This window comes from Sphaeramia orbicularis, chromosome 8 (genome assembly GCF_902148855.1).
Source record: "Sphaeramia orbicularis chromosome 8, fSphaOr1.1, whole genome shotgun sequence".
Classification (NCBI taxonomy): Eukaryota; Metazoa; Chordata; class Actinopteri; order Kurtiformes; family Apogonidae; genus Sphaeramia; species Sphaeramia orbicularis.
Window position 1 is genome coordinate 1,366,154 of NC_043964.1, and position 26,977 is coordinate 1,393,130.

Genomic DNA, 26,977 nt, shown 5'->3' on the forward strand with positions numbered 1-26,977 from the left:
GAAGGTACTTTTAGGACAAAGCAATCTCATACCAGTCTGAATATGTGACTGAAAGAATGAGGCTCTGAGGAGCAAAACATCAAGATGATGATGAAAAAATCTGTTCACAGTTGGTGCTGACTAGGGAAAAACCCCAAACTTTACCCAAACACCCTCCACTGTCTTTGCTAGAAGTGATGATATAATATTTAAATAAATGTAACAACAATCTGAGACGAAAATACAGCTGTTCTAGTGGCAGATTAACTTGTATTAAGAGATTAAAACAGCAGATACTGAAAAGTGACTCGAGTTACATCGATTCTTATGCTGTTGATGCCAAAGGACTATGCAGAAAATAGAAAACATACACGTATACTGTCCGATAGTGCTCGTACAGTAAGGGAAGTGGTGTCCCCTCGCTAAATTTACACTCTGGAATCTCAGCTGAGGTATTTCCAATCAGGGAAAGCAAATCTGGAGCTTTACGAGTCCTTTTACCGATAACAACAAGCTAGCTCTGCCGTAGTTAGCCACCTAGCCTCGTAGCTGTTTCACTTATGCTAACGGCACCGAATGTATATTAATGGACACCGATTTTAGTAACATGACACAACGCTGCGTAACGCCTTGTTATATCTCATAAAACGACACCCCCCGTGGATTAAAATTAGACTGTTCGTAGCTGACAGTAAACCTAATGCTAACCTAGCTAGCGCGGTCCGCAGCGGAACTCCACCGCCGTCTGTCCGAGCTCAGGCCGCCTCGTCTTTCTTCAGTCCGGGATGCCTCCACTGAGTTCAAAAGCGGAAAATCCACACATCTAACAAAACACTGAGCTAGGTTTACGTCCAGTCCAAATCTCTGTATGTGTAGTCGGTGATCTCAGAGTGTGCTTTTTCCATTTTGCTCCATTCTTCTCAGTCATAGTCCCAGCTGTGTCCGCTCCGCACTGCACAAACACACTGAAGGAGCTGCTGACAGAGCCGCGCAACCCTGCCCGTGTTCCCGCCCTCCCGCCTCAAGCCCCGCCTTTTTTGTCTTACGATTGGACAACGACTCCACAGTGACAAGCGCGGGCGTAAAGATTGGCTGTGCGGAACGTCCATCAAACTGTACCGTAAACAACACGCACTTGCCAACAAAGATGAACACGCAGAACAATGAAAAAAAAAAAAAAAAAAAAAAAATCCAATGAGGAGCATAAAGAATGAAATGAAGCTAAATAAATGGCACTTTTACAGGCACAATTAAACATAATGCCCCCTAGCAACTGAGGCATGATAAAGACATTAATTGCCAGTTAATCCCTAAATTTCTTTTATTTTGATGTGATTTTAGATGGATGTTTCTGAGCTATTGTGACTTTTGTTCATTGTGCTTTTGTTTGCTTTGGTTGACAATACACTCATTGTTTATTTGCACATATGTATTCCACATGTATGTACACTGTAAATGAGGTAAAAAGGTGATTAACATAATATTCTAAGTAGGGATGTCACGATATAAAAATTTCATATCATGGTTATTGTGACCAGAATTACCACGGTTATCATTATTATCACGGTATTGTTGAAATTGTGCTGAAAATGTTCAAAAAGTACTAATACACACACTGAAAGAATTGAACCAAGTTGTATTTTGAAAAAAACAAACAAAATAACAGTCCCACTGTCCCTTCTGTGTCAGAAACATTTAAATATTAACCCTTAGTGGTCTGAGTCTATTCTGTCTGTTTTTCAGTCCTGTAGATTTGGCCTTTATATACTATAGAAACAAATGTTTACTATACCCATGTTTGGGATCTGTTTTTTCAGCACAACTTCATCTATATCATCTGTCTATTATTTTTTTCACTTTAACCTACTATAAAAACACAAAAGGACAGAAAACACATGAAAAATATAAAATCTGATTTGAAAAATGTATATAATTTATTGCATAAATAACACAAAGATGCTTAACAAACCTCTTCAAAGACTTTAAAAGTGAATATTGGTTCCAAATATTAGGTATAGAAAATTAAAATTGTAATAAATTCAAACTAGACTCAAATACTTGACATTAAAGCTGATCTTTACATAGGATTTTTTCCCCTAAAAGGGCAGTAATCAAACACAGTTATCATGAGAATCAGAATTTAAACAGTAATACTAACCATCTGTGATTTTACCGTCGTTTATCGTTATACCGGTAATCATTACATCCCTAATTCTAAGAATAGTCTTGCAATCCAAATCAACGATTTACTTGGGTATTATGTTTACAGCACCTCGTTTTCACATTACAATCTTGAAATAATAGATTTTGTTAATTTTCAAGTTATGACACATAAGGAAGACACAATTGTATATTAAATAAGTAGGGATTTTATTAAATGGCAATGGCACGGTACATTATACAGCATGTGATTAAAAAAAAAGCAAAATGTAGACAGGAGTGACACAAATTTATAAGAAAGCTAAAGAATACAATTAAATGAACAGAAACACATGTTAAAGAAACTGGAAGTTCTGTTGCTGGCTACCTTTCCCAAAAGACAAACAAAAGAATTAGCATAGGTTATGGTCATGTTTATTATAGCACAGAAACTAGACTTCAATCATTACTTGTGAAAAAAAAAAACACCTAAAACTTCCCAAAAGCTGCCCTATGAGTCATGAGTGTACAGTATGTGGTGGTAAGAGAGACAGTTTCTAACGTGATGGATGTTTCTTTTAATGAATATATTTCAGGACAAAAAAATGAAATTAAATCTGACACAGTTAGGCACAAAAATAGACATAAATGGTAAAAGAATGTACACAAAGGAAATATGGCAATAGTTAAGTTAAAAACATACAATTCATTAATTTTTAATTAAAGATTTAAGACTTTGCATATTAAAGGAATAATAACCAGTGTTTCAAGTAGTAACGTAGTAAAAGTTAAATATAAAATCTACTCCAGTTAAACTATCTCCATGGTCAGTGCAGTAACACATCAGCACCTGATGTTCGTCTACCCCTTTTCAGTTCACAGATTAATGAAAGGGAGCCTTCACTAACCTTCAGCATATTAAGGAAATGTTTTATTCACCACATTTTCCATCTGCTTGTAGTTTAATTTCTGAGATTTGTTCATTTCTGAGCTCAACTTCAAGAAAATACCAAAGTAACGAAGGGATAAAAATATTAAATTCCACATCATACGGTACCGTCAATGGGATGGAACTTGTTTGACGGTCTGCGGTGGTAAAAACCTTTTGTTTTTAACATAATGTCATATTATGATTTGCATTTAGAAAAGCTCCTGTTGTGTTTTAACACTTGTTCTTCCTGTCTTTGTTTCTCATTTCCCTTCTTTCTTTCTTTCTTTCTTTCTTTCTTTCTTTCTTTCTTTCTTTCTTTCTTTCTTTCTTTCTTTCTTTCTTTCTTTCTTTCTTTCTTTCTTTCTTTCTTTCTTTCTTTCTTTCTTTCTTTCTCACTAGTTCAGTTCAATTCGATTTTATTTTTGACCCATTAAAACAAATCACTAGTGTGTCTCTATGAGTTTTACAATCAGCACATTCTGAAACAACCTCCGTCCTCCAACCTGGATTCAAGTAAAAATCGCCCTAAAGTTCCTGAATCTTCCCTCACCCCTCCGTCTTTCTTCTTCCTGTTTCTGGCTGTCGTCTCTCACTCAGTCTTGGTGCTTTTGTGTTTCCAGGGGTAAATCAACTCCCCAACGAACAGTTTCTTGATCAGAGCGGCCCATGAGTCTTTAGGGTAGCAGCTGTAGGTCGGAGTGCGGTAGGTCTGAACCACTGTGCTGCATTTCAGTGGGTTAATCTGAGAAGGAAAACACAAAGCAGTGAAAAAAACAAATGTCACGTATGCACAATGTTTTATTTTGGTGGGTCTGTTGAACAGCTGATCCTTTGTTCTCTTAGTTTTAATTCATTTATCCTTTTAACTCATTAATTTTAATAAATGTTGATCATTAACCGACTGTCTTCAACTTGTATTTCTGTTATTAACTGTTAAAATTATCATTACAGTGTTTAGAATAAAGGGCTGTGATGTTCTGCTAAAGATGCCAGTGTATCAGACTGTAGAGATATGAAGTCAATTCATTTCCATCGACGGGCCGAGGGTTTATGTGACCACTAGAGGGAGTAGTGAGTCACTCTGTTGTGGTCTCCCATGGTGAGGAAAGCTAACACCACATGGCCTTCAACCAAAGCACCAGAAAGTGACCAGATGGATGAGAACCATTAAGAAACAAGTTTTACAGACAAAGAAAAGAAGTGATAAAAGTAGAAGCACCACTGGACTCAGCTGTAAATGAAAAGAACAGAGTTTGATGCTGAAATGTCAGCGTTTCCTCTACACAGGTGAGTCTGATTCTGAGGCTTATGAAGGTATGAAGTTATTATGGGATGTTCTTATCTTTGCTAAATTGCCGTTTCTTGATCCTCATTTCAGACTAAACTGTGACAGTTTTAACTTTGTTGGATTCCAAACAGATCTTTAGTTAGCCTGTTTACATGTTTAAACAGAAGGAGCTGGCCCGTCTACAGTTTGTCCAGAACTCTGCTGCCAGGCTCCTGACCCGCACAAACAGGAGAACCCACATCACTCCCATCCTTAAATCTCTCCACTGGCTCCCTGTTCTATATCGTCTTCATTTCAAAATTCTGGTGCTAACTTTCCGGGCCCTACATGGCCAGGCCCCTGCATACATTGCTTCCCTGATCCAGCCCTACAGCTCGACTCGTAGCTTGAGGTCTTCAGGACAGCACCTGCTGATGGTTCCATGCACCTGTTTTAGTACACGCGGTGACAGGTCTTTTAAAGCTGTGGCACCACGTCTATGGAATGACCTGCCTCTACACCTACGGTCCATGGACTCTGTACAGAGCTTTAAGAAACACCTCCAAACCCTCCTGTTCAAAAAGGCTTTTTAGTCTCCCACCTGACCCAGGACCACCACAGACTGACTACACTCTATGTATTCATCATAACGTACTCCATGTGTCATCCCCCCCCCCCCCCAGTCTCTCTATATCTCTATCGCTCTCTCTTTTCTCCTCCTTTACTCTCTCTCTCTCTCTCTTTAACTCCAACTGGTCCAGGCAGACGTCCATCCTTCAGGAGTCTGGGTCTGCTCCAGGTTTCTGCTGTTAAAGGTAGTTTTTCCTTCCACTGTCACCAATCACAAGTGTTCGCTCCTGAAGGATTCTGTTGGGTCTAAAAACTGTAAAGTTAATTTGATTCTGATTTGAATTGATAAAGCACTTTGTGACTCTGTCTGTGAAAAGTGCTCTATAAATAAAATTTACTTACTTACTTACTTTAGTTCAGCTACTGACAACACAAACCGTACAGAAAACAGAGGTGATATTTGGTTTTACTGTGGCTGTTTTCTGTCTATAAACAGAGCTAAGCTAACAGAGCTATAATGTAAACTATCAGCAGATGTAGCGCTTGGATATTATAAGACAGTGTTATTTTGAGCGACTGTTAAAATACGCATCTATGAGTTTTAGTTTGAAGAAGAAAACTTGATGATTCCCTAATACAGATGTGTGGAAAAACAAGGAGCTTCATACTTCATTCAGTGACTGATACAGTCTGTGGATACATACAGTCGTGGAAAAAAATATTAGACCATCAAAAGTCATCAAAAACAATGGTTCTGCAATCCAGTCCTAACTCCTGTGTGTGTCATGTGACTAAAACAGACAGAAAAGAAAACATGGAATGAATAAAAGCACTGTTTTTGTCAGTACAATGACACAGATATTGACATAAGAACTGAAATGATTTTGGTTTTTCTCAAGAAAACATGTTAAATGGATAGATATGAGCTCTGAAATTAAACTACTATGAGCTATTTTTGTTGTTTTCATTATATTTGTCCAAACAAATGCACCTTTAGTTGGACCAGGCATTAAAATGAACAAGAAATTGAAGAAAACAAGGGGTGGTCTAATAATTTTTTCCACAACTGTATATAGCTGGTGTTTTTGTTGTTTCCATTAATGTACTTCTTTATTTTTGTCTATTTTATTTGCTCTTTCTGGATATTCAACAGTAACACCATGGAAATCTTTCACATCTTAAGTTATTCAGACATAAACTGTAATGCTCAGTCCTACTGTGTTTCATGCAGTGGGCTGACTGGCTGGTATGTGTGTTCTGGGTTTAGTCTGAGAACGTTCCTGCACACCTTAAAGGTATAGAACAGGGCTGTCAAACTCATTTTAGTTCAGGGGCCACATTCAACCCAATTTGATCTCCAGTGGGCCAGACCAGTAAAATAATAGCATAATAACCTATAAATAATGACAACTCCAAATTTTTGTTTTTGTTTTACTGCAAAAAAACCCCATTAAATTATGAAAATACTTACTTTTATAAACTATCCAAAAAAAAGATGTGAATAACCTGAAAAAACTGAAATTTCTTAAGAAAAATTAAGTGCAATTTTACCAATATTCTGCCTTAACTTATCATTTCTACATGTGCATTATGTACCAGATCTACAAAGACACTAAACACTGACGAACAGGCAGAAAATTGTCAAAATTATACTTAATTTTCTTTAGACATTTCAGGTTGTTCATATTTGTTCAGGTTATTCACATTTTATTGTTACAGGATAGTTTGTAAATGTAAATATTTTCATAATTTAATGTTATTTTTTGCACTAAAACAAAGACAAAAATTTGAAGTTGTCATTATTTATAGACATAATGTAATTTTTTTTTTTTTTTTTTTTACATCAAACCAAGAAGAAACTATGGAGTCATTATTTTTGCGGGTTCTTCTGCTGTTATTATTTGACTGCAGATCAGATTGGTCTGGATGTGGAACCTGAACAAAAATGAGTTTCACAGCCTTGACAGTGGAATTTTTGCTCTTTGTAAATTCATCCCAGGGGTCGGATTGGAACCTTTGACGGGCCGCATCTGGCCCCAGGCCGCATGTTTGACACCCCTGGCATAGAAGGCTTTAGACATAGTTTTCAGCTGAAGAGAGGTGGATGTAAAAATGCAGCTTGTTTATATTTAGGGTTGTGAATAGTCAAAGCTTTAAACAGAGACAAACATGTGACCTCTAACCTCCATCAGCAGGTGAAGGCACGTCCCAGGCTCATCACACAGCACCCTGAACTTCACACCATCTGCAAAACACCCAGAAGACACATCCAAACTCCTGTCATTTGGCTAAAATCACCACATCAGTCTTCTATCACACTGCTTCACGTGTGAACTTTTTTCTCGTTAATATGCAGAAATCAACAGCACAGCAGGTCTAATCAGATCACTGCGTGGTCGGATGATGGATGCGGCATACCTGCCAGTCTGTAGGACCGACAGATGCGGAGTCCAACAGCGAACAGAGGGAAGGAGTTGATGAAATCCACACTGAGGTGGATGACGCCCTGGAACAGCACGACCACCAGACGCAGCTGTGGCGACACACAGATGTAAAAAACACACACGAGTTGTTATAAAAGGAGGTAAAAATGAGATACAGAGGAAAAACAGGGCTCCCCCTTTGACTCATATTTAAGCCAGTTTGTACACAGTGTATGTACTGTTTAGTCCAGGGCTGTCAAACTCATTTTAGTTCAGTTCCACATACAGCCTATTATGATCTAAAGTAGACTGGAAAAGTAAAATAACATAAATAATACGATAAGAACTTATAAATAATATCAACTCCAAAGTTTTCTCTCTGTTTTTGAGTAAAAAAATAAAATTCCATAATGAAAATGTTTACATCTACGAACTGTACTTGAACATAACATGAACAAATATGAACAATCTGAAAATTCTGAAGAAAAATAAGTGCAATTTTAACAATATTACACCTTAGTTTATCATTTATACATGTGAACCACAACTTAGAGATCACAGAGGAGCTACAAACACACAAAACATTAAATAACAGGCAGAATGTTGTTAAAATTCCACAGACTTCTCTTAAGACATTTCAGGCTGTTCTTATTTGTTCAGGTTTTTCACATTTTTTGTAAAAGGCTAGTCTGTAAATGTAAACATTTTTGGGTAATTTTACTTTGTTTACACTGAAACAAAGAGAAAAAAATAGCTTTTTTCCCCATTATTTATAGGTTATTGTGATAGTATTTTATTGGTCTGACCCACTTCAGATTGAATTGACCTAAAATGATTTGAACATCCTTGATTGTTCATATCTTAGTGTAATTTTTGCATTTCACATATTCATCCCACGGGCCAATTGGATCCTTTGGTGGGCCGGTTTTGGCCCCTGGGATGCATGTTTAACACCTGTGGTATAGATGTACACTGAAAGGTGGTTATTGACCTGTAACTGAATGTACACTATATGGACAAAAGTATGTGGACACGTTGAATTCAGGTGTTTCTTTTCTAACAGGGGTCTGGGATACAAAACAATAATGACTAATGTTATAATATAGTTTTATATTGGAATAAATATCATTGCATTGGTTTGTTTGGTTTAAATTACCTTTGCTTCCAAAATCCCTCAGAGATGGTTTTTACTTAATTTCTCTCAACATTTCCTTCTTTTTTGTCCATAAGTGTGATTTTAAATGTTCTACCTCTAAATTTCTAAAATATTTTTCTCGCTCTGACTGTAAGAAGAAAAATCTCCCATTAAACTTTAACCCATAAAGACCCAGTACTACTTATGTGGCAGTTCGCATATGAATTTTTCCCGATATTACCCCTTTCTTAGGTGATTTATCACATTTATTGTAATGTTATCCACCTTACTTTGCATTTCTTCAGTAAAAACCAGGTATATTTTTCTATATTTATATTTATATTTATTGACTGATCATATAGATGTTCATAAAAGCTCAGAGAAAAAGTTACTTTTTCAGTCAAAGCTATCATTAACTGAACATAAACCAAGCATTTCCATCGACTGTCATTGATCCAGCTCCATGGGTTTTACTGGTGAATCAGTGGTGTACAAGATGACGGCATTTCCACGTTCACTACGGAGCCTCTGAACGTCCAAACGGGTCATATCTGATGACCACGAAAAGATGACAAACTGCATTTTACACCAATTATTGACATGTACTGATAGAATAAGTGGATCAATAGTTATTACACAGTTTAGATCAGCAGGTGATTTGAATCACCAGTGGCTGTTTGGGTCTTTATGGGCTGTGGAAATATGACTGAATGAATTTATTTTTGGTTTTACATCAGTCATTGTACTCACACATATTGATGTTTTATCTCAAATCATCATGAACAGGACATCTTACAGCTGTAGACATGATGTGTCCCAATATTTTTGGCCATATAATTTATAAACGTCAATATTTCCTTTAAGTTTAATGGGAGATTTTTCCTGCTAAGTGAGATGTGAAGAAAGTAGATGGTTAGCTGTGGCAGAAAATTACTATTTACAATCAGAGCATGAAAAATATTTTAGAAAATAAGAGGTAGGGTTAGGACAATTAAATGCTTTTGTGGTATCTGAGCACACATTTTATTGGATCAGTTTATTTAACATCAATGTAAGCAGCTCAGTTGGAACCTGTAGTGTGAAGGTTTTCATTCAAGTTGAAGAAATAACATCATATTATTACTTAAGGTGTCACTTACCAGAGTGAAGACGAGGTAGTAGAGCGCTGTGGTGGGCAGCAGGAACAGCAGGACGGTGAACAGCAGCGTCCCAATGAAAAGCTGTGGGAGAACAAACACATTCAACCTGTAGAAACAGCTGTTTCCTGGTATTTTTGTGCCTTTTATTTTCGCTCTGATTCCAGGCGACGTTGATGACGCGTTACCTGGTCCAGGTCATAGGAGCAGGAGTCCACCCTCTGCCGCAGGACGTTCCACTTCTTCCCTCTGAAGAGCCTCCAAAGAGACGAGAGGCCGTAGATCTTCAGACAGTACAGCCTGACGGACGCAAACACAGTCAGTACATGAACCAGAGCTGACTAAACACCTGCCTGTGGAGCTGAACGGAGGCTTCTCTGGATTTGTTTCCTTATGAGTGTTTTTCAACCTTGGGGTTGGGACCCCACGGGGGGTCACCTGGAATTTCTAGTAACTGAAAAAAAAAAAAAAAAAAAAAAAAACCCTTAAAAATAAAAAACATGGTGAGTTGACAGAGACAATCCCAATCCATAACAGACATGACAAACTGTGAGTCTGAAACTGCAGCACTGTGGTTCTGTTTGTGTCAAATGTTCATTGTGGTCAGTTTCAGATGCTGCAGCTCTTTCATAATTCATAGTTTCAGTTCTTGTTTGTTCAGTATTAATTGTCAGCCTTGGAAATCACAGCTGGACTGACTGTACACTGGAAAAAATCTAAATCTTACCAAGTGTATTTTCTCATTTCTAATCCAAATATCTCATCACACTTAAAATACGACATTGTCACCTAAAGAATAACTTTTCAGTGAGATATAAGAACTGATTTTTAGACAATAGATCTGGAAAATCTGATTTCAAGAAATTTTACCAAGATAATTTTCACTTGTTCTTTTGGCAGATTTTTGCTTGAATTAAGCAAAAAAAAAATAAAAATCTTGAATTAAGAAAAAAAAAAAAATCTTGAATTAAGCAAAAAAATAATAATCTTGAATTCAGGGGAAAAAAAAAAAAAAAATCTCAAATTCAAATTTCAAGATAATTTTCACTTGTTCTATTGGCAGATTTTTTTGCTTAATTCAAGCTAAAATATCTTGTATAATTTTTTTTTTTACTTGTTTTTAGAGGGGCATTTTTTCCAGTGTACATAACCTGACCAAGGAAAATAAAATTCTCTTGTGCAGTAATCTACACCTAGATTTACTGCCTCTGTCCACAATAATAGACATTATATAGACTAAATGTCCTCTAACATTAATGTTTATTTGTAACATAGTATAGCAAACTATTACATGATCAAAAACAAATTAATTTTTGTAAAAAAAAAAAAAAAAGTCTCTGTTTGAATGTCTGAGGTTGCTAGAAATGTGTGATGTTAAAATGGGGTCACGAGTCAAAAAGGTTGGAAACCACTGGGTTATGAGAACAGGTGGATAATCCATGATCTCAAAATACACTATATGGACAAAAGTATTGGGACACGTTGAATTCATACAAGGCCTTTTCTGTGGATGCTTGCAGGTTTTACACTGTTTTCTTGTAATATTGGCTTGTTATTTTGTTTTCTCAAAATAATTGGCTCATTTATTTTGTTGTCTCGAGGGAACAAGCTTTATTTCACTATATGGACAAAAGTATTGGGACAGGTTGAATTCAAGTGTATTTTTTCTAACAGGGGTCTGGAATACCAAACAATGAAGACAAATGCCATAATATAGTTTTATATTGGGATAAATATCCTTGCATTAGTTAGTTTGGTTTAAATTGTTATCTTTGCTTCCAAAATGCCTCAGAGATGTTTTTTACTTAATTTCTGTCAACACTACTTTTGTTTTTTTTTTAATCCTTGACTATGATTTGAAATGTTCTACCTCTAAATTTCTAAAACATTTTTTGTGCTGTGACTGTACACACTAATTTTCTGCCAATCTCTCATTAAACTTTAAGGAAATATTGATGTTTACATCTTAAATCATCATGAACAGGACATCTTACAGCTGTAGACATGACATGTCCCAATACTTTTGTTCATATAGTTTATAAACGTCTATATTTCCTTAAAGTTTAATGGGAGATTTTTCTTCCTCAGTGAGATGTGAAGAAAGTAGATGGTTAGTTGTGGCAGAAAATTATTATTTAAAGTCAGAGCATGAAAAATATTTTCAGAAATTTAGAGGTAGAACATTTAAAATCAGTCACGGATAAAAAAAAAAAAAAAAAAAAAAAAAAAAAACTAGCTAAAAAAAAATCTATGTTGAGATAAATAGATAAATTTAAACAAAACTAATCAATGCAATGACATTTATCTCAATATAAAACTATATTATGACACTTGTCATTAATATCCCAGACCCCTGTTAAAAAAGAAACACCTGAATTCAACGTGTCCCAATACTTTTGTCCATAGAGTGAAACAGAGCTTGTTTCTTCGACACAACAAAATAAATGAGCCAATTATTAGGAGAAAACAAAATAATGAGCCCAATGTTACAAGAAAACAGTGTAAAACCTGTAAGCATCCACAGAAAAGGCCTTGTTTTTCAGCTAATTATGAGCGTTATTTCTGTACAGTGTGCCCCTGAACATGTATAGGTTAAATTTAATCACCAACATTTTCAGACCATGTTTACACACAGATGGAGGCTAAATAAGTCCCATCGGAGCTACAGGATGCTTCTTATTCCTCCCACACATCTTAACACAGACAGCGACCTGTGATCACAGCAGGAGGTATTTTTAGGAGCAGCTGTTCAGTTTTAATCAGCTCCTGACACACAGACACCTAAAAAAAACCTCTGGATACTCAGGATATCCAAACAGTTGAATGTTATTAGGACTTACTGCTTATGTGTGTATTAATGTGAAAGGAAAATGGGAATTTAGGACGAGGTTAGTGATTCTATAAAGCACATTAAGACGCACATAGTCAGATGAATACGGGACTTCAGACAAATCAGAGACAATACGGTTTAAAAACTCTGGTGTTTGTTGTTAGACTGCACAGAGGATTTTTTTTATACAATTACACGAGTACAGAAAACCACTAGATGGATTCTTTGGTGATAATGAGAAAATCTGACTGAACACTCATAGTAATAGAATAGAATAGAATAGAATAGAATAGAATAGAATAGAATAGCTTTTATTATCACTGTGTGTTCAATGATACTGGAATTGTCTTCAATTCCCAAAATGTACCTGTGAGAGAATAAAGAGATATAAAAAAAAAAATAGTAGTGTGTAATTATGGTGTCCTTTTGACCGTGTTACATGCAGATTTTTGTATTAAATATAATGTAAAATAATATAAAAATGTGTTGTATCTGAAAAATAGTTTCTCTTTTATCTCAGTAAGTAATTATTTTTAAAATAGACCCAAAGTGCTTCCAATCATGCTTCATAACATTAGTCTACATCTGGTTTGAATGTTTAGCCCCCATGTCCTGTTTTTAGGACCAGTTTCAGAGCAGCACCCAACTAAGATACTAGAGAATACATATTTCGTCACCTTCCCATAACCTAATTTTTCACGTTATTTTTATTTAACTGTAAAATGTTTCAGCTGACACAGAGGAGAATGATCTAAAAATAATTGTATACTTGGATAATAAGAATACAGCTGTATAGAAGGAAGCTGTTATGAGGATGCAGTCACCATAGACCCAGGTGGGCTTCCTGCAGGATTTCATTCTAAACCTTTGTCACCCTGTCCTCAAGATTTCAAGCATTTCAATCCTTTGATTCTAATGAAAGACTGCATCCTCCAGAGGTCTGCGTGCTCAACCTGCCGAGGATAACTGATGCTTTAATAAAGACAGAAGCACAACCACACACACACTTGCCTGAAACACGGGAGCATAAATCTCTAAAATAAAAAAAAAAAGGGTGATATTTCATTATTCACCAGCGGGGAGGGAGCGGAGCTATCTTTAGAACAAATGCTTTATTTAGTCAAACCTCTCTCCTCTGACTTAACAGCAGCAGAAATCAGACTGAGGCAGCTCTGAACAGAAGGCATTAAACTGCAGGAATGTGTGAGGGTGAGGTTAATGCACAGGCTAAAGCCATATTATGTAAATTTAATGATATGTTTCACTGCTGCACAGCTAAGTGTCATTCTCTGATGAGTGAAAACAGAAAAAAATGAGCAGATTTAGCAGATCATGCATGTCAAAAAAACTTTCAACTTTATTTATCCTTAGGAAAGGAAATGTGGTGTGCAGCAGGGGCCAGAAACACATAAGCACATACGCAAAAACACATACACACTAAATATGAAAATACTATTGTAAAACAGCTAAAATAGAGTTAAACTGGCAAACTAACACATTTCAAGTTGAGAACAATGATGCATTGATACTTTTTTTTTATATATAGCCTGGAAAAGAACATTTGAGTTTAAAACAAACAGTTCTTTTCTAGGGCTGTAAGAAAATATCAGCTTTGCAATATATTGCAATATTTCATTTCACAATACAGTATTGATATTAAAAAGTACTGTATCAATATTTTTAGGTATTACTCAATGCAGATATGGTGGGGTTTCATTTTGTTTTTTGTTTTTCTTTTTTGTTTATATTTTATTTATTATTATTTAACACTGTTTTATTCAATACTGGTTATTTGAAGCATCCTAAAAACACTTTTTAACTGTCTGAGAGGAAGATGTTCATTCCTTTGTTGGGATTGAACTAAAATAATGTTCTGATGTTAGTTCTGAACTGTTCTGCAATAAATCGTGATATTTCATTTCACAATACTGTTTCGATATTAAAAAGTACTGCATCGATATTTTTAGGTATTTATTCAAATGCAGATATTGTGGAGGTTCATTTTAGTTTTCTTTTCTGTTTATATTTTATTTAATTATTATTTAACACTCTTTTATTAAATACTGTTCATTCCTTTGTTGGGATTGCACAAAAATCCTGTTCTGATGTTAGTTGTGAACTAATAGAATCTGAACATTTGAACAGGATCTGAAACTGGAATGTCTGTAAAACAGAATTTCAGTTTGAACACAGTTTGAACATTTGGTGACAGAACATTAGATCCTGTTGGGATCAAATACAAAGTGTTTAGTATTTGTGCAGATTTTGGGTGTACTTCAATTCTTCAAGGAAATAATCATTAAAAAAAAAAAACAACCAAAAAATGGCCTTTTTAACAGTATCGTGATATATCGTCTCGTGATCCTAGTATTGGGATTTGTATCATATCACCAGATTCTTGCCGATACACAGCCCTATTCTTTTCCAGCAGTTTGCATCATCCTGCCTGATGAGTCATGGTCTTTTTTTTCGTCTCCTACTGTTGACAAGTGGACAAGTGTCTGAAATTCTCTCCCACTTTCCACCAAACACACACACAGAGGTCTGAATAAACAGAAGCAGCTGAAAGACCATACCACCTCACGTTATTTTCTGCAGCCGTCCGTTGTGCAACAGTGACGTCACTTGAAACATCCTGCTCTGCAAGTATGTGTTGTAATACCAGTCAGAACTGGATAATAACACTGGTGCTCTCTGCGTTTTCACCACTGAATAATGTAACGCATGCACGGCTGAATTAAAGAGTGCTGCTGCTGCTTTTGTTTATTCTCTGGCTCATCTCCTAAAGCACACGTCTGTTCTCTATTTTCCAAGAACCCACTCAGTGAAATTATTTATGTCTATTTTAGGACAATCACAGCTAAAATCTTACTTAGAACATCAATTATTTCCAAGACTTTCTACTTTTAAAGGCTTGAGTGCAGCACCTGACTGAACCAAATTCATGTGGGATTTATCAAAACTAACTAAATAACTGATATAATGGAAAGATCTAATGGTGATACCAGTGGATGTTTATAGGAAACTTTGTCTCTAAGCATTAAAGGGGTGATATTTTGCTTTTTTAAATGGAATTATGCATTTTCAAACATTTCCCTGTGGTCTACATAAACTGTAAATACTACACTTGGTTCTGAATTCTTCGTTAATTCAACTCCACAGGTCCATCTTCAACACTATTTCTGAGTAATGACACCAGAAAGGTGGTTTTGAGCGCTGGCCCTTTAAATGCAAATGAGACACTTCAGGCCCCGCCCCCTCCAGATTGTTGACCATGCTTTCTGTCCCGTTCAGACACTTGTGTTCATTAATACAACCGACAACTGAACATTTTAAGTAATCAGCTCGAAGTTTGGACATATTTTCAGTTTTAACTACAAACGCTGCTGCTGATAAACAACTATGTCGTACTCGGGGAAATGTTCGTCAGAAGTCTTGACCTTATATGTGCAAATATTGTGATGAAACTAGTTATAAAATGTAACAAATTAAGAAGGAATTAAAACAGCTTGTAGAAATCCACTGGATTTTTGCCAAAATTAATATAAAGATAGCTTTGCAGAATCTGGAGGGTTCAAATTCAAACCTTATGAAGGGTTTAGCAAATATGAGCCCTTTAAGGTTGTTTTTTTTTTATTACATTTTTATTTTATTAACCTATAAAGACCCAAACAACCACTGGCGACCAAAATCATCTACCAATATAAAATCTTTAATCACCTCTGATCCATTAATCCTATCAATCCATGTAACTAAACTGAGTAAAATACAGTTTTTCATCTTTTCATGGTCATTAAATATGACCCATTTGGACGTTCAGAGACTCTGTAGTTACCGTGGAAACACCGTCATCTTCTATAACACTGATTCACCAGTAAAACCCATGGAGTTGGATCAATGACAGTGGATGAACACACTGGGTTTATGTTCAGTTAATGAGATATTTGGTGAAAAAGTCACTTTTTCTTAATTTTTCTGTTTCTGATATTATGACAATTTACTTTAATCTGAGATTTTATGAACATCTACATGATTAGTAAATTAAATATGGAAAAAAATACTTGAGTTTTATTGAAGAAACGCATAATATAGAGGATAATATTATAATAAATGGTGATAATCACTTAAGAAAGGTTAACTAGAGACCACAAAAGTAACAGTGGGTCTAAGATGTCCTGCAGACTCTTTACACTACTCAGATAGCTTCAGTTTCATTTCCCCACTGGAAAATTAAATCTAGTGAACATCTTGGATTCTAGGTGTTAATATTGCTTTCTTTTTAATGCAAATTTCATGATGTAAACTGATCCAAAACAGTGGACTCTATATTGGCGTCAGAGTGGGAAAGCTCTGGATGATTTTAAGAGATGATGAAGGATTTTTAATTTCATTTTCAGCCCAAAAAGCATGTTTTAGTGTTTTAGTACCACATTACTAAAGAAACACATGGGAAAGTCTGCCCTCTGGAGGAAATATGAGTGACTTTGATCATCCGCTGTAATGATATTTTTCTTAGTTAAATGAGCTTTTATGTGGAAATCCGAGATTCTCAACAATATTTTCTGCACATTTCAAACCAAACCTTCACTCATTTATGGTGTGTTCAGTCCTGGATGTAGATAACAGACTGTATACAGAACATAAAGCTGCTCCGTCCACTTTAAAGCCTGTTCTGTTCTGATTGGTCAATGTTTATGAAACCTGCCTAGCAACAGAACACAGCACCTGTAAGCCCTGAAGTCAGAAAACATTTGGTGTTTTTTGTACTAATGCGCAGCGTTCCCATGTTCAACCTGGGGTCTCACCTGGCTCCGTAGACGTAGAAACAGTAGATGTGGAAGGTGAGCAGGGCCACCATGTCAGAGAGCAGCGAGAGGGCAAAGGTCAAGCCCAGGCAGGCAGACAGACCTCCGTACCACAGGATCCCCTCGATGAACGGGGACATGAGGTGGATGTAACCTGAGAGCACACGGAGGACACAGAGGTTTAACCAACAGATGCAAAGACACATATGTGGTACTGTGTAGAAGTCCTACTCCAACACTAGATTTGTTGGTTTAGAAAGTTCTAATGACCACACATATCAGGATTCATACACATTTTCCAAGGTCAAATTCAAGCACTTTTAAGGGTCATTTTCATATTTTTCCAGCACGCACCTTAAAAAAAAAAAAAATCCATATTTTTTGTTTTCTTTTTCTTTCTTTCTTTTTTTCCCCTTTCGTTTTTTCTTTTTAAGCTTTTTATCCCATTTTGAACAGTCTGTTCATTGATAAATCATTTCTGTTTCTTGACTTTTTATTATTGCTTAATTTATCCTTACATTATTCATTGCAATACTGTTACCTGTCCCACTTATCTCAATAAGATTCTCCTAATTCAAAAAAAATGTTTAAGAATGATCAGCTTTTCTAAGAGACTCCACTCATCTGCTCCTCTTTTCCAAAAATTCAAACTTCTTTCAGTTTTTGATGTGAACATTTACCAGATCTGTCTTTTCATGTCCAAATATGGTCACTTAACTCATATTCTTCCCAAAGTTTTCCGGAACTTCTTTATGTTGTATTCTGTTATTCACAATTATCCTAAACGATACTCAAGCCAATTTGATCTTCCGTACTGTCGAACTTCTGTCAGTCAATATTCTGTAAAATATGGTGGACCAAATGTCTGGAATAATCTACGACCTGAACTTCAATCAACATTGTTTATCATTGGCATATCAGTACAACTCTGTCAAATAAATATTTAGTTCATAGTTTATTACAATAATCATACTTGGTCTATTTTCTGGTAAAGACATCAGAGACCTGATAATATTATCTTGTAAACAGAAACAGAAAAAGGCTAAATTCTCTCCTCAAAGACAAGGCCTCATCAGACACTAACACAGGTCTTGGTCGTTGTTGAGGATCTTAACAAGTTAAAACTGCTTATATACAGGAAACTGTAAAAGCAATTCAGCAGGATGTTATTAAAACAGCATAATATTCATGCATATTTAATAACCCATTATCATTATTGAACCCATCCCACTGTATTATGGTGCATAAATCATCTGTACACTGGAGGGTAATGCTCTTTAAAGCCACTAGAGGCCACTCTAATACACATGTCCACAGTGTGGGTGTGTGCTGTAACTCACTGATCCACAGGTGAATGTGGTAGAGAAAGAAGCGACCCAGGACCTGGTCCAGGGCCCGGTTCATCTTCAGCCCTGCAGGAGCTCCCATCAGCCACTGCAGCAGCTCCTCCAGCTCTTTGGCCACGTGCTGTAAAGCAGATGTGTTAAAGTCACTTTAGTTCAAGGGCCACATTCAGCCCCATGTGATCTGAAGTGGGCTGGACCAGGAAAATAAAGTTGGAATAAATAATGTCCAAATGTTTCTCTGTGTTTAAGAGTGAAAAAAGTTGAAAATGTTTCCATCTAAAATCTATCCTTTAAAAAATGTGAATAACAGGAACACCCACAAGCAAACCTGAAATTTCTTAAATTAAATAAGTGTAATTTTAACAATATTCTGCCTCAGTTTATCATTTACACATGTGCATTACAACTTAAAGATCACAGTGGATCTACCAATACAAAAAACATTCAGCAGTTTTGAGAAATTTAAGAATAATGAACACAATTAACAGAAAAAAAATAACAAAAAAAAAACAAGAAATATGAACAAAATAAATAATAACAAGAACAAAACTTGACAAAAATTAATAGAAATTTGAGAAACGTGAACAAAATGAAGAGAAATCAACAAAAAAAATAACAAAAAGTCAACAAATATGATCAGAATAAGCAATAACAACAAAACATGCACAAATATGAACAAAAACTTGAGAAATATTAACAAAATTAAGTTAAATTTAACTTAGATTTCTTAAAACATTTGATGTTGTTCATATTTGTTCAAGTTATTCATATTTTTTATGGAAGGATAGTTTGTAAATGTAACTATTGTCATCTAACTTTACACTAAAACAAAGGGAAAAATGTGTATGTGTCATTATTTATTATAATAGTATCTTACTGGTCAGACCTTTTTTAGATCATATTGTCTGTATGTGGAACCTGAACCTTTACTTTAACATCCTTGATCATATCTTCATTGTACTTTTTGCATTGGCTGTGGCGTACAGGTACAGGTACAGGTGTTCTTACATCTGCTGCAGGTACCAGGGTGTTGGCTAACGCTGTGATGTGGTCGTCTCTGTAGAGCCACGACATGAGTAAGACCCCAAGAGCCACGTCCACCAGGAAGGACACCAGGATGTTGGCTTTTCTACAGACGGACAGCTACGTTAGACAGACAACATCAACACCTTCAGCGGTTGAACTGTCAGGTCAAAGGTCGTCTCACCTCATGAACTGTGTGTGTCCGGCGGCCGCTTTCGGCGAACACAGCGCCCTCATGTGTTCGGTTCTGTAGCTCAGCTGGACGCATGTGGACAGTTTGGACGAGAGGAAGCGAACCGGGTACAGACTGAAGATCCTGAGGAGGAAACATGTGTGACTGAAGCGCTGATGTAGATTCTACAGATAAAAGTATCAGGACATCCGCCATCACACCAACATGTGGCTCCATTCTCTAATTAACCCTTAAAGACCCAGTGCTCCTTCTGTGGAAGTTCACATATGACTATTTTACTCTAAATGTAACCTTTCTGAGGTGATTTATCACCATTTATTATAATACTACCCTCTGTGTTCTGCATCGTTTCAGTCAAAATCAGATTTTTTCCTAATTTAATCTAATCTAATTTTGTTTAATTTGATTTAATATAATTTAATAATTATGAGTAGTTCTTCTATTATTAAACTCTCTCTCTCTCTCTATACATATACATACATATATACACACACACACACACACACACACATATATATACATATACATACATATATATATACACACACACACACACACACACATATATATATATATATATATATATATATATATATATATATATATATATATATATATGTATAGCATATTATAACATTACATGATTACCTCATTATAACTTTGTTTATTATTAGTACTTTCTAATGTGCAGTTGCCTGTTTTCAGTGCTATTTTTATACTTATACTTATTATTATCATTACTATTTTATTTCCTTTTTTGTCTTGTAATATTTCTTATATATATTCAACATTCAGTGTTGTGCTGCTACTGGAACCTTAATTTGCTGGGGATTCTGCACAAGGGATCAATAAAGTTCTATCGAATCTAATCTCATCTAATTTAATTTAATCTAATTTAATCTAATCTAATAATTATGAGAAGTTGTTCTATTATTAAACTATATATATATATATATATATATATATATATATATATATATATATATATATATATATATATATATATATAGGGCAGATTATAACACTACATGATTACCTTATTAAAACTTTGTTTATTATTAGTACTTTCTAATGTGCAGTTGCCTGTTTTTCAGTACTGTTTTTATACTTATTATTATCATTACTATTTTCTTTTCTTTATTGTCTTGTAATATTTCTTCTATATATTAAACATTAAGTGTTGTGCTGCTACTGGAACCTTAATTTGCTGGGGGTTCTGCACAAGGGATCAATAAAGTTCTATCTAATCTAATCTACTCTCATGTAATCTACTCTACTCTACTCTACTCTACTCTAATCTAATCTAATCTACTCTACTCTACTCTACTCTAATCTAATCTAATCTAGCCTTTCCCATCTGTTGTTTAACTAAATCTTTCCTAACTGAGCCGTCCTCCTCAGAGTCACAGTTACAGATCTGAAGGTGCTTCTGGGTCGTAGGTCTTTGTTCCTCTTCTCACCGTAGATTACAGATCCAGGTCCAGATGGAGAGCATCCAGCTGATGAGCAGACACAGCGGGACGGATGCCTGTTTGAGCAGCTCTACGATGATGCTGGCCTCGCGGCCCTCAGACTGCCAGTGAGTCGACTTCAGCGGCCCGTCGTCGTATTTATCCATGAAGAACAGAGGCTGACTGTTCGCCACCGTCTCAAACATCTGGAGGAGAAATGGAATGAAATCAAAGCTCAGACTTTTCTTTTTACACATTCAGTCAAAAATGAAACATAACACAAAACTCTGTGTTTCTGCGTCTCGTACCTGGCTCAGCTCAGACGGTGGATCGGCTTTGGGGGCGGGGATGCCGTTCTCGATACGATGAAGCTCTGACAGCATCACCTTCCTCTGCTCGTAGTGGATGAAGATCACCTTCTCCTCCTCCTCTTCCTTCTCCTCCTGTTCCTCTTCACCCTCATTATCATCCTTCACTTCCTTCTTTTCTTTTTTTACTGCCCGCTGCACTACTTTTCCATCTGACAGAACAAAAAACACATTTAACTCCTACTGTCAGTGATTAAAAAGCTCTAAATATTCTGTTACAACTAGTAAAAAAAATTAATTAACAGAAGTCATATTAAAAACTATGAAAGTGAAATAAAAATACAATGAAAAATGCAAGATGAATTACAACTGAATAGAATCTCAAGTCAAATCCACTTTGTTTTGTCTTCTATGTATTTTATTGACATAGGACCTTAAATAAAATGGTTGAGTGAATCATATTTGATACATTCTGTCATATTTGCTTCGTTTTCATAAGTGTTACCATATAGTCTAGCGGTTTAGCTTCCTGGTTTTCACCCAGACACCCCGGGTTTGACTCCCAGTATGGGAATGAATATTTGGGAGCTAAAGGTTGGAGAACTGGCTTGTAAATGGTTTGATTCCCTGGACCAACAGTGAAAAGAAAAAATGTGGAGAGTGAATTTCAGTTTGTGTTGCATGTAAAATATATATAGGGCAGGCATATAAAGATTGTTTTAAATCAACCAAACCTATTTCACGACTTACTGTACCTGTTGGGAGCTTCTAAACATGCAAACAGATGAAGCACTAGCAAATTAATGAAACTGTATGAATCCAACAACAAAGTTTACTTAATTTTCGTGTGCTTCATCTCTTTGCATGTTTTCTTGGTCACCACAGAAATAGTGTTTAGAAAAGCATATACTAGTTTGGACGTATACTGTTTTTGGAACCACATTTGTCTGTGTTTGCTGATGATTGTTACTATAAAAAACCAACAAAGAAAAGACACAATCAACGATGAAACTGAACCAGTGCAATGAAAAAAACCCTCCGAAACCTCAAAATAACTACGTATTCATCTAAACTGACATGTAAAAGTTGAAACTGAAAGTTCAAATGTGACTATAACATATCCCATCAGTCCCCGACCCTGAGCTCTAGGGACCCCCACATGTTCCAGGGGGTCTGGTCTTACTCTGATCCCGGTCCAGGACCTGGCAGGTGAAGCCCATCTTGCCCATTTGTCGGCTGATCTGAAGCCAGCGTTCTTGGGGGAAGATGGTGCTCAGGTCCCGGAGGAAGCTCTCCATGCCCTCCTGACCCTCTTTGGGTAAACTCCAGGACCCGAGCACTGACAGTTCGACCCGGCTCTGAGCCTGCATCTGCACACACACCAGAACAGTGTATTTAAAGGTGAGTTTCATATGTGAAGAGAAGCTGAGAAATATATCAGATTTTCAAAGGATTGTCCCTAAATCGATTTAAAAAAACACATAACTAGTAAAACATTGAGAAAATAATCTACAAACATAACTCTGTACGCATCTCTGAAGGTAAAGATTATCATATCACTTAGAATATTTTAGCAGTTAAGAGCCAACATCCTGCAGTAAAATGTCATAAAATAGTAACAAAATTCTGATTATGAGCTAACATTTTCAGTTTACAATTGGATTGAACATAAAACCCCTGGAGGCTTAAAAAGAAAATGAAAATTTAGTTTGATTTATATTTAAAAAGTGAGACAGAAACAGGTAAATAAATATATGCAAACACATAAAATTAAGGCTACTTGATAAGTCGATAGATATACGACTCACATTCTGCTCTGGTGATTATTCCACTGAGTAACAGATCACACTCTTTATGACAATATGTCTCTTGGTGCTTCACTGTGTTATGTTTTGTTATCTGGATATGACATGACTGATATCAGGGGCCTGGTGATATCAAACAGCCTTACTGATATAATAATAATAATAAAACCAGTATGAGCAGATAACAAGTGGAACCCAGTGTTTCATTTTAAGTGTCACTCACCTGCTGGACATACTGTTTGACCTGGCTGGGGATGAAAGGGTAGTGGATGACGGCCAGAACCACCGCCGAGTCGTGTCCGGTGATCCATCGTCCCACCAGCAGCCCACTGTCGGCCCGGTTACAGCACTGAGGGAAGAAGATCTTCAGCACCATGACTTCACTGCAGAGAAGAGTTCAGCCCGAAGCTCAACTCTGAGGGTCTGAGCAGATAAAAAAAAAAAAAAAAAAAAAAAAAAAAAAAAAAACAGGTCAATTTGTATCAAGTATCAACAAAAAAAATGTATCTTAGAAAAAGGGCAAGGTCTGTGGTTTGTACTTGTAAATCTGGATGTTGTTTTTGCTAAATTAATCTCTAACTATTTTGATAACTGATAATCACTTTGAGCACTTTTTCAAAGAAGAAAAAGTAAACATTCTCTGATTCTTAAACGTGAATATTTTCTTGTGTCTTCCTCCTCTGTGACAGTAATTGGAACATTAATTAAAGACGTCCTTTTTCAACATTTTCTAATATTTTTTAGATAAAATGATTCATCAGCCCCTAAAATAATCACTGGTCGTACCCCTCAGTATTATAGCTTCAAAATTATAATAAACAAGTAATTCATTCATTCATTACCAACAAGTAAAGATGTAGTAAAGGTGCAAATGCATTTACTTTGTACCTGCAGAAGAACAAAATGATCATGTAACCCTTTCATGCACAGTGGTCACTACAGTGGACAGTTCTTCTGCAGCTGTTCTCTTGTATATTCATGGGTTTTGTTTCAGTTCCATATCACCCAACACAGTGGACACTTATGCACCATCACATACACTGACATTCAGACCGTTACTGTAACTTTGCTGTTCTAGATAAACCCGATCTGCACTAACATGTTTGAGTGTGAAAAATTGCTAACTGTTATTAGACTTAGGTTGAATAGTTAATCTGTTTTATTGTGAATTGTGTCTCATGTGTGTGTTTTATGTTGTTTGGACTTTGTATGGCTGCTACCTTGGCCAGGTCTCCCTTGTAAAAGAGATTCCTAATGTCAGTGGGATTTCTTGGTTAAATAAAGGTAAAATAAAAATAAAATAAATAAAAATAGACTGTAATGAACAGTTTTTTTTTGTTTTTTTTTGTATATTATCTCCATGAAGTGAGTAATAGCTAGCGAGTATTAGAGTATGTTAAAATGTGAGAAAACATCAGATTAGCAGCATTAAAAAATTTTTTATGTCATAGTTTTCACACAGTAGATCAGTAAATACATGTTTCTTTGTTTCTAAAATGAAGCACATGGTGTCCAGCAGAGTGGATGTTTTTTTTTAACTCCATGAAAAATAGGTTCATAAAAAAAATCAATCGCATTGTTTTTTTTGTTTTCATGCCTAAAGAGAAATAAAAGCACTCAAGAAAAAAAAAATCTTGATTAAAGTTCTCGTAATTCATGCATGAAAGGGTTAAAGTTAGAAGAAAAAGGTTAACATCACATCATTCAAGAGGATTAAAAAAATATAATTCATAGGTTATGACAAGTAGATGATGTGATGATCACCCAATAAAAGAACAATGGCCTGATAATGACAGTTCTTATTAGAAACAAAGCACCACACAGATACTTCTACTGGATAATACACTGAACAGAAACCCCAAAAGTAGAAGTTCTCTCATAAACAGCTGTACTCACTAGAGGCCGACTTATAAATCTGATCCTTATCATTCGGAGACAATATCAAACTGTAAAAGGTGATGTTAAAAGAGGCTTTGGCGACAGTCGGAATGCTAATAGTCGCATTTTCAGCGGCTGCCCTCCTTTCGTGTCCTTCAAATATTGAGTTTGGGTTGTGTTACTGTGGCGGAACAGACAGCCTGAGGCGACAATTACATCGATTTCAGAGCTAGAAATGCCACTTAACAAGCGTATATAAAAACTACACTAGCCATGGTAAGAAAAGATACAGTGAATGAACCTTACCGTTAGAAAATGACAACCTCCTTTAATATTTGTGCTAAAATGCACTTAAAATCTAACAAATTCACCACCGAAAAGTGCTTAAAGTTAACCTTAGTAAGTCACCAGAGGCTAAATAATACAATAATTACGTTCAACTCTATAACATCAGTAAATACACAAGATAAGCGAGTTAAAACCCAGTTTTTACCTTTAAAACCGCCAGCACTAGCTTTCACCTTTTCTCAAGTATATACCGCTACGTACAGACCGCCGCCATCTTGTTTGTTGACAGTCCTTCACATAAAACGGTCCGGGTGAAACACAAGTCCCGGAAACATGTATTTTAAAAATTGACGGAAAAAAATCACAAGGTCGAGACTTTTTGGATTCATTGATAAAATAATATATTTAGCGATATAATGTGCTCAGTGTGCTTGAATTAATTGAGGGCTTGAACTTGGTGATGTTATTTAAATGATAGGTTGTGTATTTTATCCTAAACTATGGTCGAACTGGCCTCCTTATAATAAATAAATAAATAAATAAATAAATAAATAAATAAATAAAATTCAAAAAGAGAAGTGATGCTACATTTAATTTTTTAACTTCACTTTAACTTTGCAGAAATATGTCTCAAAACACAGCCATCAAAGAAAATGCAAAACAAGACAAATAATTCCTTTAAAAAAAAAAAAAAAAAAAAAGACCATAAATAAGCATCAATAAAAGTGGGACAAAAACTACACCCATTCAATTTCTGAACCACTTATTCCTTGTGAGGTCCACAGAGTGTATAAAACCTTACAAATATGTTTACAGAACTAAACTATTCATATATTCAATTATTAATCATTCACATCATATGTAATAATGCACCTTTTATGACTTTGTAATGCTGTTTTTGTGCAGGATATTATAGCTTTGATTATATGTTCACACTAGTGGTGTGTTGTAAGAAGTTTTACTGAGGTATAGAAGTAATTGGAAGCAGCTGTACTTGATGTTTTCATCCAGTGAAATCAAACCTCAAAATGTGATTGTGATAAAAAATGAAAGATAGAAGACTTTCCTTATTGACTTGAGTGTCAGCTTTCCTTTTTTAAGTCAATAAATCATCACCAAGCTGAAAAAAGTCTAAATGAGTACAGCATAAATACACTTAAATTCAGCAGTGACATGGATCCAAAGGTATATTATATAAAAACAAAACACTGCCAAGGATTTTACTCTCACTTTGTAAGATTTTACTTCACATACTTTACTGAATTTTCCTGATAATACCTGAAAACCTTTTAATTGTAAATGATTTCACTGTATGTATTGATACATTTACTGGACACTTATTTATACAGTATCTTTATTTCACATATTAACTGTAAAAAAATAATAGTAAAAATGTGTTCTGCCCACTTACCTGTGATGAGTCAGTTGATGGTGAGTGAGGAGTTGTCCCAACTGTTAACAGATTTATCT

General features: G+C 35.6%; 1 protein-coding gene across 3 annotated transcripts; it reads right to left on the reverse strand.

Moving 5' to 3' along the window:
• Positions 1 to 3,619: 3,619 nt before the first annotated feature.
• On the reverse strand, positions 3,620 to 25,811 carry pigq (phosphatidylinositol glycan anchor biosynthesis, class Q). 3 transcript variants are annotated; one of them, XM_030142067.1, is made up of 14 exons: positions 25,713 to 25,811; positions 23,565 to 23,764; positions 22,720 to 22,906; positions 21,537 to 21,748; positions 21,238 to 21,434; positions 19,769 to 19,900; positions 19,570 to 19,690; positions 18,556 to 18,682; positions 17,216 to 17,369; positions 9,769 to 9,880; positions 9,584 to 9,664; positions 7,305 to 7,419; positions 7,070 to 7,131; positions 3,620 to 3,791 (listed from the first exon to the last, which is right to left on the reverse strand). In XM_030142067.1, exons 2-14 carry the CDS (start codon positions 23,715 to 23,717, stop codon positions 3,639 to 3,641), a joined length of 1,806 nt encoding a protein of 601 aa, XP_029997927.1. In that variant the 5' UTR covers positions 23,718 to 23,764; positions 25,713 to 25,811; the 3' UTR covers positions 3,620 to 3,638. The 3 variants fall into 3 exon arrangements, with proteins under 3 accessions (XP_029997927.1, XP_029997928.1, XP_029997929.1); XM_030142068.1 differs by having other exon boundaries at positions 25,741 to 25,764; XM_030142069.1 differs by lacking the exon at positions 25,713 to 25,811 and adding an exon at positions 25,238 to 25,257.
• Positions 25,812 to 26,977: the final 1,166 nt, after the last annotated feature.

What these genes read in the sequence shown, in the direction of transcription:
- pigq (XM_030142067.1), bottom strand. Translation starts at nt 23,717, where the DNA reads ATGGTGCTGAAGATCTTCTTCCCTCAGTGCTGTAACCGGGCCGACAGT. An exon ending in CCCTGGTACCTGCAGCAGAT is followed by an intron (nt 18,683 to 19,569) that starts GTAAGAACACCT and finishes TCTGCTTTACAG; the next exon opens with CACGTGGCCAAAGAGCTGGA. An exon ending in CCACATTCACCTGTGGATCA is followed by an intron (nt 17,370 to 18,555) that starts GTGAGTTACAGC and finishes GTGTGCTCTCAG; the next exon opens with GTTACATCCACCTCATGTCC.